Genomic DNA, 16,213 nt, shown 5'->3' with positions numbered 1-16,213 from the left:
CTTCATCCGAGCCCCATGCCTAAAATCAGATGATTTTTGAAAGCTTGTCATTCAAATGCTTATCTGACAGAATCAAAACACACGGTATAAAAATCCTTCAAAGTAAGTATTATAATCATACAATTCAGAATCAAAACAAATCCAGGAGCGGATGATTATCATTCAAAACCCATACAGTCCACCGGTCGTTTTATGAATGAAATTATTTGCAAAATCTGATGTTGCTCATATAGACGTTGTTGTATGTATTTCATTTTTTCTAATACTTTGCAAAACAGCTAATATTACAACCATCACAACTAGTTTGAACGAAACTGATTTCAATTGAAGTCAATTCCAAGCAAACTAGTAGAATGGTTGTAATATTAGATGTTTTGAAAAAAAAGTATAACAAATTTTCATTGTATGAATTAAACTTTATTTAGAATTTTCGTATACAGAAATCACATTTCACTTAAATCTTACATTCACTTTTTCCACACTTCGACGACGTCAAACACTTTTACGCGACACCTTTCCTGCGGCACTTCAACTTTGAAATTTTGAACTGGCATGGCGCTCCAACAGCTAAATGAAAATCAAACTAAAACTAAATGATTTTCGGAACGCGGCTTTGATAAAGTATGTCCAGCTTGATTTGGCGTAATGCTCATATGTTAATTCCATCTTTTCATATTTGACTGAAAGGCAGACAACATACAAAATAATAGAATATAAAGAGTAAATAAAAATCCGCCATTGTTGTTTAGAAAATTATTCGGTCGGGATTGTCATTCAGTTTTGGGAATAAGCACTTGAGCATACGCTCGAATGAGGATTCATTCGTTGAGCGGTGGGGATTTTCGTTCAATGGTCGAATGATTTTCGGTATGGAACACAGTGGAATATGCTTTCTGATGATTTGGTGATGATAATCATTCACAACAAACGTCAAGCGAAAAATCATTTATGTTTGCGTCTATTTTTGTTTTATAATAGGATGATTTTTATTCAGTAGAAGGCAGTAAAATAATTCTGCTGTGAAATCATTCGAAATTGAGATTCTGCGGATCTGTATCGCATTGAATGAAGAATCATTTTCCGTTCGGCGGGGGTTTTCGTTCAGTGTAGGCGTCGTCATTTTGTCAAACGTCACTTTCAATTTGACATTTGCGATCACTGGCTTTTGAATTGATCGTTTTATGTTTTCGGTCATGTGCTGAGATCCAGAGTCACGTCAGTTCGTCGGTGTATTTACTGTGAATGCAATATGCGCCCGGCTTAGACAGCCTCAGTCCAGACATGTTCTGCTGACAGCGGCGTTCCCACGAAAGGCGAGCCTTCGTTAACATGACACTCCAGGTAGGGTATTTTAGCCAATAGTGGACCCCTTACCTATAGTGGACCCCCTTATATTTTTCCTAATTTTCCTGCTTAAATCTGTTTTTACCGGTGAACTTCCACCGGGAGACGATGGATCATGTTCCCAGCCAGTAGTTACAAGTGGTGGAGCTACGCTGGAAAGCAATAATTTGATTTTTTGAACAAATTTGTAAATGTAAACAAATCTGGGGGACCACTATTGGTTAAATCCAAGGGGGTCCACTATTGTCTCCGTTTTAACATGGTAAGAGAATACGATTTATCCTATAGTGGACCCCAACAATCCTATAGTGGACCCCGGGGGGACCACTATAGGATAATTTGAGCCAGATTTGAAATGATTATTTTATGGGAAATATAGGGTGGTTTGGTAAGGTTTTTGTGTGCAATGTGCAAGAAAGACATAGAACTCGCTGTGCAAACGTTGACAGGGGCAATTTAATTGGAATATCATACTGTTTTAACGATCAGAGCAATTTTCAGCTACTAAGGGGTCCACTATTGGTTAAAATACCCTATCTACCCTGGTTCGTCCCAAAGTAATATGTGGGACAAAACGATATAAATACACCGATTTGAATAAAGAAAAACACACTTGACTTTTAGCAATCATACGGGTTTTACTTCTTTTGTTGCTAATAGTTGGACCGGCTAACCGTAATCCTCTATTACACCAACAATAAGAGAAACTCCCTAAGTTTGGAAGTCTGTTTAAAAAGTATGAAAGCCAACTACTACAGTTGCAATACCAACATTGTAGCAACACACCGCATGAAAGAATGTTCAGCTGACCAGATGGATCAACGCAACATATTCGATGCAGGATGACTTGTCAAACGTATGATAATATACTTAAAAAATATTTAAAAAAAGGGAGATGTGGTAATGATATTTGTATTATATTTGTCATTTGTATGTCTATTGTCTGTGACGCATTGGTTTTCTATTTGTCTATGGAAATGTCATATTGATGATGCTCATAATAAACAATAATAGTAAAATGTATACATTGTAAAATGTGTCACATTATTATGGTTATTGAAATACCACAATCGGCTTTCGCTAAACCTTTCTAGGATAGTGTAGGATTTCGATAACGCAAAAAGATTGAAATTTGGTTCACTAACTGCTGAGATGTGCAAAAAAATAGTTCCACGTTTTTTTTGCCTGTCGGTACTTCACGTGAGAAGGTGTTCCACGTAATTAGGACAGAAGTATCCAATTTCATTGCTGTAAATGTTGTTCAAAGAATAGTGACCACTGGTAGGTTAAAATGATGAGCACAAGAGAGAGAAGAGTAAAGACAAAGTGATGAGAGAAAGATGTAATGTATGGAGATGATTGTTAGATACTGATTTGAATAAAATAGAAATGTTATGATTATCAAGACAACCAGTCGTGTTAAACTGTAATTCCACAACCCGATCCTCAGACATGGATAACAATTATGTGTACCTTTTGGTGTACACAATACAAAGTATAAAACCGTTTCGGTCTGTCCAAAATTCCTGAATCAGAATTTAAATATTGAACTTCAATTTGATGTATGCCCTTCAGTTCATTCGTTGCTATTTACATTTGTGCTAATAGCGTAATAACCATACGAGAAAAACATGTTCAACACCTACACAACTCCCATCAAATAGCGTGTATATGCGTTGGCGTTTGAAATGCTTCCGTTTTTCTACATAACATTCATTTTGCTTTCGTTCAGACGTTGTATGAAACAGAAATGCTCACGCTACGGTAATTCGATGCACGACTTGCATATATATTAAGTTTAGTTCCGCTATCTTATTCGGGTGTTTAACGTAGGAGGAAAAATTATAAAACCAACTAGTAGACTGTGGTGCTGTATTCATTGTTTCTGTGTATAGGGAGCTAAACGTTTAGATCTAAGCTCGTTATGGCGCTTACACTATCGAAAAAGCAGGCACAGATTAATGTGAGGAAAATGTTAAAATTGAGTGAAAGTGATTGTGTATTACCATTTAGCATGTTTATAATTTCAGCTTGTTCACATATATTCCATATATTTGGTTATTTTAGCTGTAGTTGATTCAAGAATGTGAGTATTAAGCACAAAATCGAGGTTCTACTGATCACATTAAGAGTACATAAACACACATCTAATACCCCGGACAGACATGTGATACGATACGAGTGTGATACACGTACAACGGTACGCAGTGTCAAGGCAATTCTTGACTTGAAAAAAGATAATTATCGGTGTGGCACTCATTTCAAGCGCAATTGTACAGTGATTCCTGTATCACATGTGTGTCATAAGTATAATATCAATTTAGAAAGTGTGTAAAAGAGATTTCAGTTTAACACAAGTAGCAACACCGTGGTGACCCCTGTAACCATCTAATTCACCTGATAAGGATTAAGCTAGTATGACACTCTTTGACCAATGCCAAATATTTGACCACTTTTGACAGTTAAATTTTGACCAAGGTGTACCTGGTAAACAAAAATATTTGTCACTCTCAAAAACGAATAGGGCCAAACAGAACCAAACAACCTGCCAAAATTTATCTGTCAAAAGTGGTCAAATATTTGGCGTCTGGGCAAAGGGTGTAATAGCACCCTTAGTGACATATCAACACATAAACACTTGTGCCGTGAATCAAGGTGTACATGTTAGCTTTTTTATTCTTCCAGTTTATTGTACGTTGGAAGAAAAACACAATTGTGGCGACTACTTTCCAATGCCTTCAATGATGGACGAAATTTAATCGCAGTGAAAATGTCACGTGCAGTCGCAGCAGTCATCATACCACCCGGCCATGTGGCGACATTATTTCAAGAATTATCAAAGAGCGCTATGATGGAAAGTTTGAAAACAGACCTGTTTTCTTAGGCGACTGTCTCGCACGTATCTCTGACCGCGGATAAAAGTAGCCGCGAAAGTAGATTTTATTTTGATTCTCGCGCGTATCTCTGACTGCGGGTAAAAGTAGTCGCGAAAGTAGATTTTATTTTGATTCGTATAATACCTCCAAAAGCATCATTAGCCTGGGTACACTTTGTTGCTGTCTTGCTCTCTCTCTCTCTCATGGGAAGTTTGACAGATCGTGGCGTGTATTTCGACTGGAAAATGATTTATTGTTTAACTGCCTTTCCCAGTCTAGGGAAATTCAAAACGATTAGTTTTGTATTGCCCGGAGGTGAAAACCTTATCGTAATTGTACAGTTCAGGTCGTTAATAACACAGCGCAACATATTTTTTTTGTCTCAAGTGCAAACTTATGTGTCCCTGACAGATTTTGGTCCGCTGAATCCGAATCTGTGCTCAGATCCAGCACGTCACAATTATGAGCTATACTTCAACTCAAAGGGCAAAATATGCGATTTTAAGCTTTTTTGGCTCCAAGCCATTAAGGATGGACATATTTTTATGCAATTCAGTACCATAATTTCTATTTTATATAACTCATTTTGTATCATAATGGTCAACTTTTCCGAACTGGTTCATAATGCAACTGAAATGAGTTGCATAATGAAAAATAGTTGCATAATGTTCATAATGCAACTCATTTGAGTTGTATTTTGAACATTATGCAACTCAAATGAGTTGCATTATGAAAAAATCATTGCATAAAATTTTGTATTAAACTCGTTGCAAAACTTGATTTTTAGCACTCTTCGTATTTATCCAACGGGGCATGCCGGTGGGCTTCGTGGCCGAGCGGTTAGCGGCGTCAGTGGTTTAGGTGTCTCGTAAGCTTCGAAGTGCGAGTTCGATTCCCGCTCCAGTCGGGGAAAACTTTTCGTCAAACGGAAAATTCTCCACTGGGTGTTATATGTGTTGTCCGTTGTCGAATGTTTGTACTGTTCAGTCTGTAGAGGCCGTAAGGTCGAAGACGGTGTGATTGTCTTTTTTTGTGCTGAAAAAAATCAACTTTTTGTAACTCGTCACATAAATAACTATTTTAACCAATGAAAGGATAAATTGGTCATTTAACATTTAAATTATCGACCCATGCAAAATATTTCGTTTAACCAAGTCAAATTTCTTAGATTTCAGCATTTTATGTCAGTATGTACACTTGCATGCAACTTTTGGAGGGTGACTTGTATGGGAAATATCGTACTTAACATAAATCGCTTAAAACTATCAAATTCGATTTTGTAAATCGAAATATTTTGCATGAGTCGCTAATTTAGATGTTAATTGACCAATTTATGCTTTGATTGGCTAAAAAAATATTTCAATGCTTAATGGCTTGCAGACAAAACAGCCCAAAATCGCATATTTTGCCCTTTCAATTGAGGTATTAGCTCAAAATTGTAACGTGCTGGAGCGAATCTGAACCCGGATTCAGCGGACTAAAATCTGTTAGAGACACATAAGTTTGCTCTTGAGATAGACCAAAAGTTAATTTTTGTTTCGCTGTATAATAGATGTGTCCATACTGTATCCTAAAATTAAAAAATAATTTAGCATATAAGAAGCACGCAATAAAACTCTTGGCATTACTAAATGTAACGAAGAACGGCAGACAGAACCTTCAAAAAGGCCAAATACAAGGTCGAAACGTCTGGCAATACAAAACCAGTCGTTTTGTATTTCCCAAACCTGGTAATACAAAACCAGTCGTTTTGTATTACCAGGTAAAACTAGAAATTTTATTTTTACTGTGTCCTCCGTTGCCATTTTTTCAAAGAAGTGAGAAAGACAGAACAAAACGGTTCAGAAGCTCATTGCGCATGCACACTGACGTCATCATTGTCTCCTTCTCTTTCTTTCCTTCGGCGTCGGTCCATAAAACCGTCCTTGCCCTCAAAAAAATTGTTAGGGCAATGTTTACAAATCGTATGAGAATTCGCTGAGGTTAGGTTTTTGTTGCAAGCCTCTATGGTCGAACACAGTAAATTAATTCTTGTTTTAGTTGTATGAAAATTACCTTAGCTTACTCACTTAAAATAAATTACAGTATTCGGTAAACAAAAATCACCGGTCCGTTAACCGGTTTGTTTAATCACAGATTAACGGCAAAATCACAGGTGAAGAAAAGGTAAAAATAAGAAATCACAGTAAAACTGGAAAAATCAGAAAATATACAGGAAATCTGTGAAATTTTTACTGATGGGGCTATTTTATTGCACTAAACGAGGTAAACGCTCCCTTAGTGGTGGTAGTAGAAATTTAGCACTATTTTGACTGAAAAGTTAGCAAACGCCGTTTTCAATAGATGCATCATGATAATTTGCTTATGAGAATCAACCAGTTTTATGATTGATTCAAAATCTGAGAATGTTGTGAATCAACCAGATGTGGTAAACGTTGCCTAAAATTTACGTTCAAGTTGTATTTGTATATATACAACTTGAACGTTAGATGGTCTTTCAATTAATCAATTTACTTTGAAAATCCAAATTACAGATGTGAAATAAATTCAATTTGATTTTGTATGAGAACTTATTGGACACGGTGTAGGTGCAAAAATTTAGGAACATAATTGTTTAACATAAGATTTTGAATCAATCATAAAACTGGTTGATTCTCATAAGCAAATTATCATGATGCATCTATTGAAAACGGCGTTTGCTAACTTTTCAGTCAAAATAGTGCTAAATTTCTACTACCACCACTAAGGGAGCGTTTACCTTGTTTAGTGCAATAAAATAGCCCCATCAGTAAAAATTTCACAGATTTCCTGTATATTTTCTGATTTTTCCAGTTTTACTGTGATTTCTTATTTTTACCTTTTCTTCACCTGTGATTTTGCCGTTAATCTGTGATTAAACAAACCGGTTAACGGACCGGTGATTTTTGTTTACCGAATACTGTAATTTATTTTAAGTGAGTAAGCTAAGGTAATTTTCATACAACTAAAACAAGAATTAATTTACTGTGTTCGACCATAGAGGCTTGCAGCAAAAACCTAACCTCAGCGAATTCTCATACGATTTGTAAACATTGCCCTAAAAATTTGTTTGAGGGCAAGGACGGTTTTATGGACCGACGCCGAAGGAAAGAAAGAGAAGGAGACAATGATGACGTCAGTGTGCATGCGCAATGAGCTTCTGAACCGTTTTGTTCTGTCTTTCTCACTTCTTTGAAAAAATGGCAACGGAGGACACAGTAAAAATGAAATTTCTAGTTTTACCTGGTATTTCTCAGTCTAGGGAAATACAAAACGACTGGTTTTGTATTGCCAGACGTTTCGACCTTGTATTTGGCCTTTTTGAAGGTTCTGTCTGCCGTTCTTCGTTACATTTAGTAATGCCAAGAGTTTTATTGCGTGCTTCTTATATGCTAAATTATTTTTTAATTTTAGGATACAGTATGGACACATCTATTACACAGCGAAACAAAAATTAACTTTTGGTCTGTCTCAAGAGCAAACTTATGTGTCTCTAACAGATTTTAGTCCGCTGAATCCGGGTTCAGATTCGCTCCAGCACGTTACAATTTTGAGCTACCGTCAAACGGGGTTACTTGCAACAGGGGTGTAACTTGCAACACGATGACGTACATTAAATGTAAACTATTTTCTCATCATAATGAAAGCTAGTATGCTCCACTATTTCTGTTATCGAGATTATGCATACCAAAGATTAATTCAGTGGAAAAATCAGCTTTGTTACTTTGTTTATTGTTTAGCTACACTGTTAAAACAGTTTGCTCATTTTATGCCGTAAAAACAAGTATGGAAATCGTGCTTTACCTCTCTCCTATGGTAAGTGCAATAAGTCTGACGACCTTGCGTGCAGTGAGGGTACCTAATAGAAAGCTTAACTAATCAATAAAAGTTTAATAATTTTTTCGACTAAGTAATGTAAAAAATCTTTATCATATTCGACAACCACTATGGGATTACTTGCAACTCTTAAAATGGATAAAAATGTCTAGTATTTATTTTCATTTCACGATATTTAGAATAGAAGTAATAGAAATGAATCATGAACTAACTCCGTAACGCGCTTATTTTCGAATGTCGACTCAATTATTACTGTTGGCGCGAGTTTCTTCCGGATTAATGAACGACATACTGAGAGCAGCGTATTATACGGCAGCTTCAATGCTATATTAAATAGAATTCATTTTTAGTATTTTACACTTCATTTTTCTTATAAATAACTTACATGATAGTTTCTTAATCTCTAACGAACTGTCTCACTCGACGCACAACTTAACACTAAATATTCTAATTAATTAATTCCTATTGGACAATACAGTTGCCAGTTTCACTCCAAATACACGCGATACCGTCGCAACATTCTCCCCCCGTGACAACTGGTAACTAATTATCTCATCACTTTGTAAATCTTTTGATTACAATGTCCCGCATTAAATGTCCCCAATAACACCTTCCTGTACCACTGTGCAATACGATCGGTGCGGTTATCTTATACAAAGCACCACCCGGGTCGAAAACAACACATCTAGAAACAGCGTTGCGTTCAACACTGACGACGACGACGGGGGCCTTCTTCACTAGTGCACATTCTTGTGCCACATTGACCGTCGATTGTTTTACTTTCATCTCTATCAGATCAGGAGCAAGCTGCACACTGCGTGCTGATTGATTCTGATTAGAATGGTTTGTCGTCGATACGATGGGGACCGTGTGCGGGATGCCATTGTTTTCATCGCATATAGCAGAAAGTCGTTGGGCAATTTGCGATCGCGGAGGGGCAGTATCTGGATGAGATTTCGTGGTGATTGAATTGGAGTTATTGGAGCTAGCAAACTGTAAACGGCGTTTGTCGTCACACGAATCGGACCTTGTTGTCGATTGTTCTCGGACAACTTTCCCGCTGTGTTTGCGTATTAGTGCCTCTTTTTTCGCACTGAACTCCAAATCAATTTTCTCCATAGCGTAGGAGAACTTTTCGTCAATCTGCGCTAGCTGGCGCTCGAAATCCAGCTTCATACGTTTCTCCTCATCTTCGCACTGTTTGCGCCAAAGCGCTTTCCGTTCTTTGAACTCCTCGAGCTGCTGCTTGAGGGTGTCCAGTCGGGTAGCCATACCGACCTCTTCGTGTTGATGAGTTAGCATCATTGAAGTTTGTTGGCGCGAGTTTCTTCCGGATTAATGAACGACATACTGAGAGCAGCGTATTATACGGCAGCTTCAATGCTATATTAAATAGAATTCATTTGTAGTATTTTACACTTCATTTTTCTTATAAATAACTTACATGATAGTTTCTTAATCTCTAACGAACTGTCTCACTCGACGCACAACTTAACACTAAATATTCTAATTAATTAATTCCTATTGGACAATACAGTTGCCAGTTTCACTCCAAATACACGCGATACCGTCGCAACAATTACAGTTTTTGCACGTGACCTTCAAACATTGTTAAGGATTGCTATATTTTGAAATTTTATTCTTGTTTCATCTTGTTGAAAGCTGAATTTAGTTTATGGGCGTTTCGAAACAATCACCAACATCAATTTTGGGTCTATATTGAGCAAAGTATTTCAGTGGAATGCCCAAATGAACGGCTTTGATAGTTATTTACAAAGTTAAATGGGTGTTTAAGTCATGTTATTTTAGCTGAAGTAGCCAAACACCACTGCAAACTGAAAATTATCTATACATGACTTACTCTACTGTTCATGAAATGACATTTTGTAAGTAGTACTAAGTCACGAGATCCATATTTATTTTATATTTGAGGGACGTGTGATCTGTTGTGAAACGATATACTCTTGTTTGTAAGACATATCAATTTGTTCGTTAAAACTGATATTTCAGCTGGTAAGTGTACATCTTTTCAATGCATTTTTCATGCATTAAATCAAAACTTATGATACGACCAAGTACTAGAATGTTAGTGCAGTTTAATGGTAGCTAACTTAGCTTTACGTCATATGTTGCAAGTTACCCCACAGATGGGGTAACTTGCAACAAACATGTATTTCGCACCTCCTGATTGGGTGGAAACGTATTTTGGTAAATCAAGTACTGCATAATATTCTACTCGTAGTAATTAGTGTACACGATGCTTTACAACAGTGGTCACCAAACTGCGGCCCGCGGGCCGCATGCGGCCCTCGAATTGGTTTTGTGCGGCCCGCGAACTGATTTTGAAATAAATTAGAATATGGCCCGCTGGCAGGTTTTATGATGACAATCAGAAATATTACTTTATCTTAGAATTTGCATGAGAATGGCTATCAACTACTGAGCTACTGTGTGATTTGTGGAGAAATTTTCAACAGCAGCATGCATAAATTGCAAAACTTTTCTGAGTCAGTATATTCAACTCTGAATAAATGGCCTCCAAAGTTTGACAGCCAATGATATTTCTCAAAAAACTGAGTTTGGCTTACTTTATGTACCAAATAATTTTATCTGATCTTTACAATTTTGAAAGGATATTTATTAGTTTTCCGAACCGTAGAAGACTTTAGTAATCCGAGATATCACAAATTGTACCAAATATTGATATGTTTTCTAATATACTGAATTTTGTTCTGAAAATATTCAAAATTGTAATTTGCGAAGAAGTTTAGACAATTTTAAAATATCGATCATACTCCCGTTTGAATCGGCTACATTCATCAGCTCAATTTTGCTGAGAATATTGTACTTTTCCTTAAATATTGATGCTATATTTTTGCAAAATTCATCAAGAATACTCTGTTCAATAAAAAAAAAAAAACATCATAGGATTGATGTTGTTCTCTGAATTCCACAAAAATGTCAGGGATTCTGCAAGATACTTCTCTAGCAATGCTTACAAACATTTCTACAAAATGTGAAATCAAAAGTATGCAAAACATACTTAAGAAATATATTATAAAACTTTAAATTTCTCAGAATTTTGTAATACATTCTTTTACAAGTCCAGTAAGAATTATTTTAAGAAATCTAAATTTCTAAAATCTGTATAAATTTCCACTGGACTTTTTTTTTCTTCCTTGGAGTTATCAGCTAAAGAGTTTTCTCAACATTCTGTATGGAAATGTATCAGACGTTCTTCAGGACCTCATTTGAAAATTTCTCTATCAATCTTTGCAAAATTATTTTCCATAAATTGGCATCAAATATTTCTTAAAGATTATGACTGCAGCTTTTCAGGGCACGTCTTCATTGGCTTCCTAAGAAATTCCGCAAAAATTTAAATAAAAAATCATCAAAACATTTCCCTAGCATTTTTTTTTTGGAAATTATTTAAAAAATGCTTTAATTGTACCATTACATAATGAATAGATTCTTTCAGAAATTTTTAAAATTTTGTATTGGATCCTGTAAACTGCTGAAAACAAATTCTTGAATGACTAGTGGCCCGCAGCCTCTTTCTTAAAATCAATTTTGGCCCGCGAAGACGGTAGGGCTGAGGATCACTGCTTTACAATTTATTTTAAGAGTTCATATTTTCAATAATATTGCGTCAAAGTCAAAAAGTGTTGCAAGTTACCCCATTTGACGGTATACCTCAATTGAAAGCATTGAAATATTTTTTTAGCCAATCAAAGCATAAATTGGTCAATTAACATCTAAATTAGCGACTCATTTATTTTGATTTACCAAATCGAATTTGATAGTTTTAAGCGATTTATGTTAAGTACGATATTTCCCATACAAGTCACCCTCCAAAAGTTGCATGCAAATGTACAAACTGACATTAAATGCTGAAATCTAAGAAATTTGATTTGGTTAAACGAAATATTTTGCATGAGTCGATAATTTAAATGTTAAATGACCAATTTAAAAGGATAAATTGGTCATTTAACATTTAAATTATCGACTCATGCAAAATATTTATTTTAATATTTAAAATAGTTATTTATGTGACGAGTTACAAAAAGTTGATTTTTTTCAGCACAAAAAAAGACAATCACACACATCTTCGACTTTACGGCCTCTACAGACTGAACAGTACAAACATTCGACAACGGACAACACATATAACACCCAGTGGAGAATTTTCCGTTTGACGAAAAGTTTTCCCCGACTGGAGCGGGAATCGAACCCGCACTTCGAAGCTTACGAGACACCTAAACGACTGACGCCGCTAACCGCTCGGCCACGAAGTGGTAAACGTTGCCTAAAATTTACGTTCAAGTTGTATATATATATATATATATATATATATATATATATATATATAAATGAGTTAGAAGTTTCTTTGAGGCAACAAAACTCAAGAACGGATGGACTGATTAGCATGATTCTTGCACGGCTTGGTTCGTATTCGTGGTGGCTGTGTTTATATGTACGAAAAGTTACGAAAATCAACTAGAAAAATAAGAAAATATATAAAATACTGATTTTTAAGAGCAGGGAAAGAATTCAGCACGATCGAAATGAAACCAATCTAGAGTGCGGTGCTATTTTGAGCTCAACAGTTGTCAAACCACCACAGGACGGCAAGACAAAGTTTGTCGGGACAGCTAGTCTTTAATAGAATGGTCATTTTCAAGAAAATTAGCTTACTTGCTAATTTCTTACAATATCATCCTTAAAGTTGTATTGTTTTAGTCTTAGTATATCCATTTGGTACACTACTTCAGTAAAAAACTCAAAATTTAACCTCATGGACTCTATTTAGCTACCGTAGAATGAAAAACTTTTCGATCATGTTTCTTGCGTGCCAGTGCAATCGAATTTCTGAAAACGGAATTTTAATCAGTATTATGTGGCCCTTCAATACATGCAATCATTTTGAAAATATGAATCACTGTGTGATAAGCTGAAAGTGTCACTGGAGAAATTCCCGAAGAAATACTAGTGAAAATTCGTGAACTTTAAGCTTCTACACTCTATAACAGCATATGGTTCTAGAAAGCCATTCTCTTTCTCTACCGGAAACGGTCCCGGCATATTCGTATAATTTTGTGGGCTTCATGGCCGTGCGGCTAGAGGCATCAATTATCTGGGCGTTTCGTAAGCCTCGTGGGTTCGGTTCCCGCTCCAGTCGGGGAAAACTTTTCATCAAACGGAAAATTCACCACTGGGTGACATGTTTGTTGTTCGTTGTCCAATGTCTGTACAATCTCTGGTTGAAGACGCTGTAGTGTCTTTTGTTAAATTTGGTTTGTTGTTTTTGTTTTCCATCAATAACAATCGCAAAATTCAATAATTTTGGCCCCTATCCCCCGACTACGCCCATGCTGATGCTATCCGAAATCAATGAAGAAAATCCGAAAGCAAACCAGTCCTCGTAACATTTTACCGTTTTACTAGGCGTAAAATGTCAAAACGTGAAAACGTGAAACGTAAACTGTCAGATTCTCGACGGATAACATCTTGCCTGGAACCGTTTTATAATAAATCACTTGCACCAACTGTGGTGTTTGTCTCTTGACAGACCACATCTCTTTTTCTTCAAAGGAAAATGTTTACTTTAGCATCAGTTACTTATAATTTCTTTGGGTTTTATTGCATGCTAAACCAAATGCTAAACTATATGCTATTTCTTCCTACGGGGAAGAAATGCCGTAGCTCCCTTCGAAAGGCGAACATCTCAAAATGTGGAGTTCGTATGTCAAGTGTGCTTGACAAGTTTATTTAATCTGATCAATCAAATCGTACCGCCTAGTCGGTGGAGTCGGAATTACCATACAGAACCCGTTCGCTCGTTGCAAACTCGCTCATTGCAACGCTTTTTGGTTGCAAGTCCGCTAATTGCAAAATTTGACACGTGTTTACAATTAAAAAGCAATCAAGTGTCAAATTTATGCTGTCAGTCATGCTGGCAGTGCATTTCGATGCACTTTAGTGTCAAAGTGACGTTGCAATTAGCGAATGGCATTCGCTCGTTGCAAAGTAAACATTTTGCAACGAGCGAACGGCCGCTGTATCTCCTTTTGTTTTAAGTTGGGCTGACTTCTTAACAAAATTCTCAAGGTAAACACTTCTATCACCAGACCCAACGAATCGCATCCGTCGCGTCGCTATGGTAGCACCCTTCTATGGTGAGCTCTAAACTGTTACAACGAGTGAGAGTGGGTAGACCTGAGGCAAGTTTCCTCTTGGGCAAACTTTTCTCTTTTCTGGCAGCCTGACCCGAAGGATCGCATCCACCGCTTAGGCAAGTTCCCTTCGTGAGGTGAACTTTTATCTTTGGACAGCCTGACCCGGTGGATCGTATCCACCGCTAAGGCATGTTCCCTTCGTGAGGTGAACTTTTATCTTTGGATAGCCTGACCCGGTGGATCGCATCCACCGCTAAAGCAAGTTCCCTTCGTAAGGTGAACTTTTATCTTTGGACAGCCTGACCCGGTAGATCGTATCTACCGCTAAGGCAAGTTCCCTTCATGAGGCGAACTTTTAATATTTTACTACTACCGGACCCGACAGTTCGAAACTGCCGCTACGGTTGTTTCCTTTTAGGTAAGCATTTTTTCGTCGGACATGACAGATCGTATCTGTCATTTCGGCAGCTCGCTTTTCTCAGTTCAAGTCAGTCTTGTTAGAATTTTCTTGACACTGCGTACCGTAGTACAGGAATCATACTCGTATCACATGTCTGTCCGGGGTATTAGCCAAACTCAGTCCTTTTAGCATTGGCCGGACATGTTTTTGAGACTGATTTGAAACGAAAATTGTTCGAAGCTTTACGTCTGTTTGTATGTGATGAAAACGTACTTTTGGTATTGGCCTTCTAAAGTGAGGTTATGTTTTGTGAAATCCCATCCTCGTCGCCAATGTGGTGTTTGTCTCTTAACACTTATACTAATAATGATCGTTACTAACACACCGCCTACTCAGCGGTCTGCTAAACTACCACACCAACTATTACCTATAATCCCACCACCAAATCGAAGTCATCGCTTGGAGCACAAGCGAAATTGCAGCTGCGAAGTAAATTTGAATCCATTTTTTTCTGTTGCGCATCATTAAGCTTATTAAGAGCTACAATATGCTCTAATCCAAATTGAATTGCGACATTTCTCAGTAGGTTGAAAAGCGATTTTCGCACCGCCGTTTTTCTTATTGAACGTCAAAGAAATTGCACCGCAAGTGAACCCATGTCGGGTTGGGGTAAAAACCCAGGTTGGAGCTGGATAATAAAGTAAAATGGCGTTAATATTGAATACCGACTTCGGTAATTTTTTGACGAAATTAGAACAGGTGAAAACAGCAAAAATGTATGGTTCGCATTTCGTATGGGTTTTTGACAGTTGGTGGACTGAGCCTCGTTAAAATCGATTAACGAAATTGCCGAAAAAAATCTGCTGCTCAAATTTCATCAAAATAGTACCGAACAGCAATTCAGGATGGAGTGTAGGCACACTGTTCCTTAATCTTATTAATTATATCTCGACGTTCGTAATAGAACAAGGCCTTCCTCTCTTCAAAGTAGTATTCTTAGAGCACTTCCATTACCATTGCGTGAACTTGTATATTGTGAGGCAAATACAATGATACTCTATGCCCAGGGAGTCGAGAAAATTTCCTGACCGGAACGGGAATCGAACCCACCCTATCTCGATTGGCGATCCGTAGTCTTAACCACTAGGCTAACTGGAGAACCTGTTCCTTTGGTACTATAGTGGCGCACTCTATTGAGTTCTAATAGAACCACTCCCAACTAACAAAAGTAGCTGCATAAGAGCTTATGGAACAAACGCTTATGTAAAAGTGGTTGATTAAGCTTTTATACAGCAAAAATGTTAGTTGGGACTATCACCACTGTACACCGTGTCCAATAAGTTCTCATACAAAATACAAATTTAGATAATATAATTTTATTTTACATCAGAGACCGGTCAGGCTAAGGCCGGAGTGGCCTCTGCTGTACATAGTAGCCGCCTCCACTCCACTCGGTCCATGGCTGTTTGTCTCCAGTTCCGCACTCTGCGTAGGGTCCGCAGATCGTCATCCACTTGGTCGACCCACCTAGCTCGCTGCGCTCCACGTCTTCTTGTACC

General features: G+C 37.2%; 1 protein-coding gene across 1 annotated transcript in view; it reads left to right on the top strand.

Annotated features, from left to right (window-relative positions):
• The first annotated feature begins 3,137 nt into the window (after positions 1–3,137).
• The window catches only part of LOC134288092 (uncharacterized), a 66,231-nt gene continuing 53,155 nt past the window's right edge, over positions 3,138–16,213 (top strand). Inside the window, exons 1-2 of the mRNA XM_062851813.1 lie at positions 3,138–3,307; positions 3,375–3,430. Of these exons, the coding sequence (XP_062707797.1) occupies positions 3,269–3,307; positions 3,375–3,430 (95 nt within the window). The 5' untranslated portion in view covers positions 3,138–3,268. The remainder of the gene's footprint in view (positions 3,308–3,374; positions 3,431–16,213) is intronic.

This window comes from Aedes albopictus, chromosome 2 (genome assembly GCF_035046485.1).
Source record: "Aedes albopictus strain Foshan chromosome 2, AalbF5, whole genome shotgun sequence".
Taxonomy (NCBI): domain Eukaryota; kingdom Metazoa; phylum Arthropoda; class Insecta; order Diptera; family Culicidae; genus Aedes; species Aedes albopictus.
This window is presented reverse-complemented; position numbering and strand designations above follow the sequence as displayed.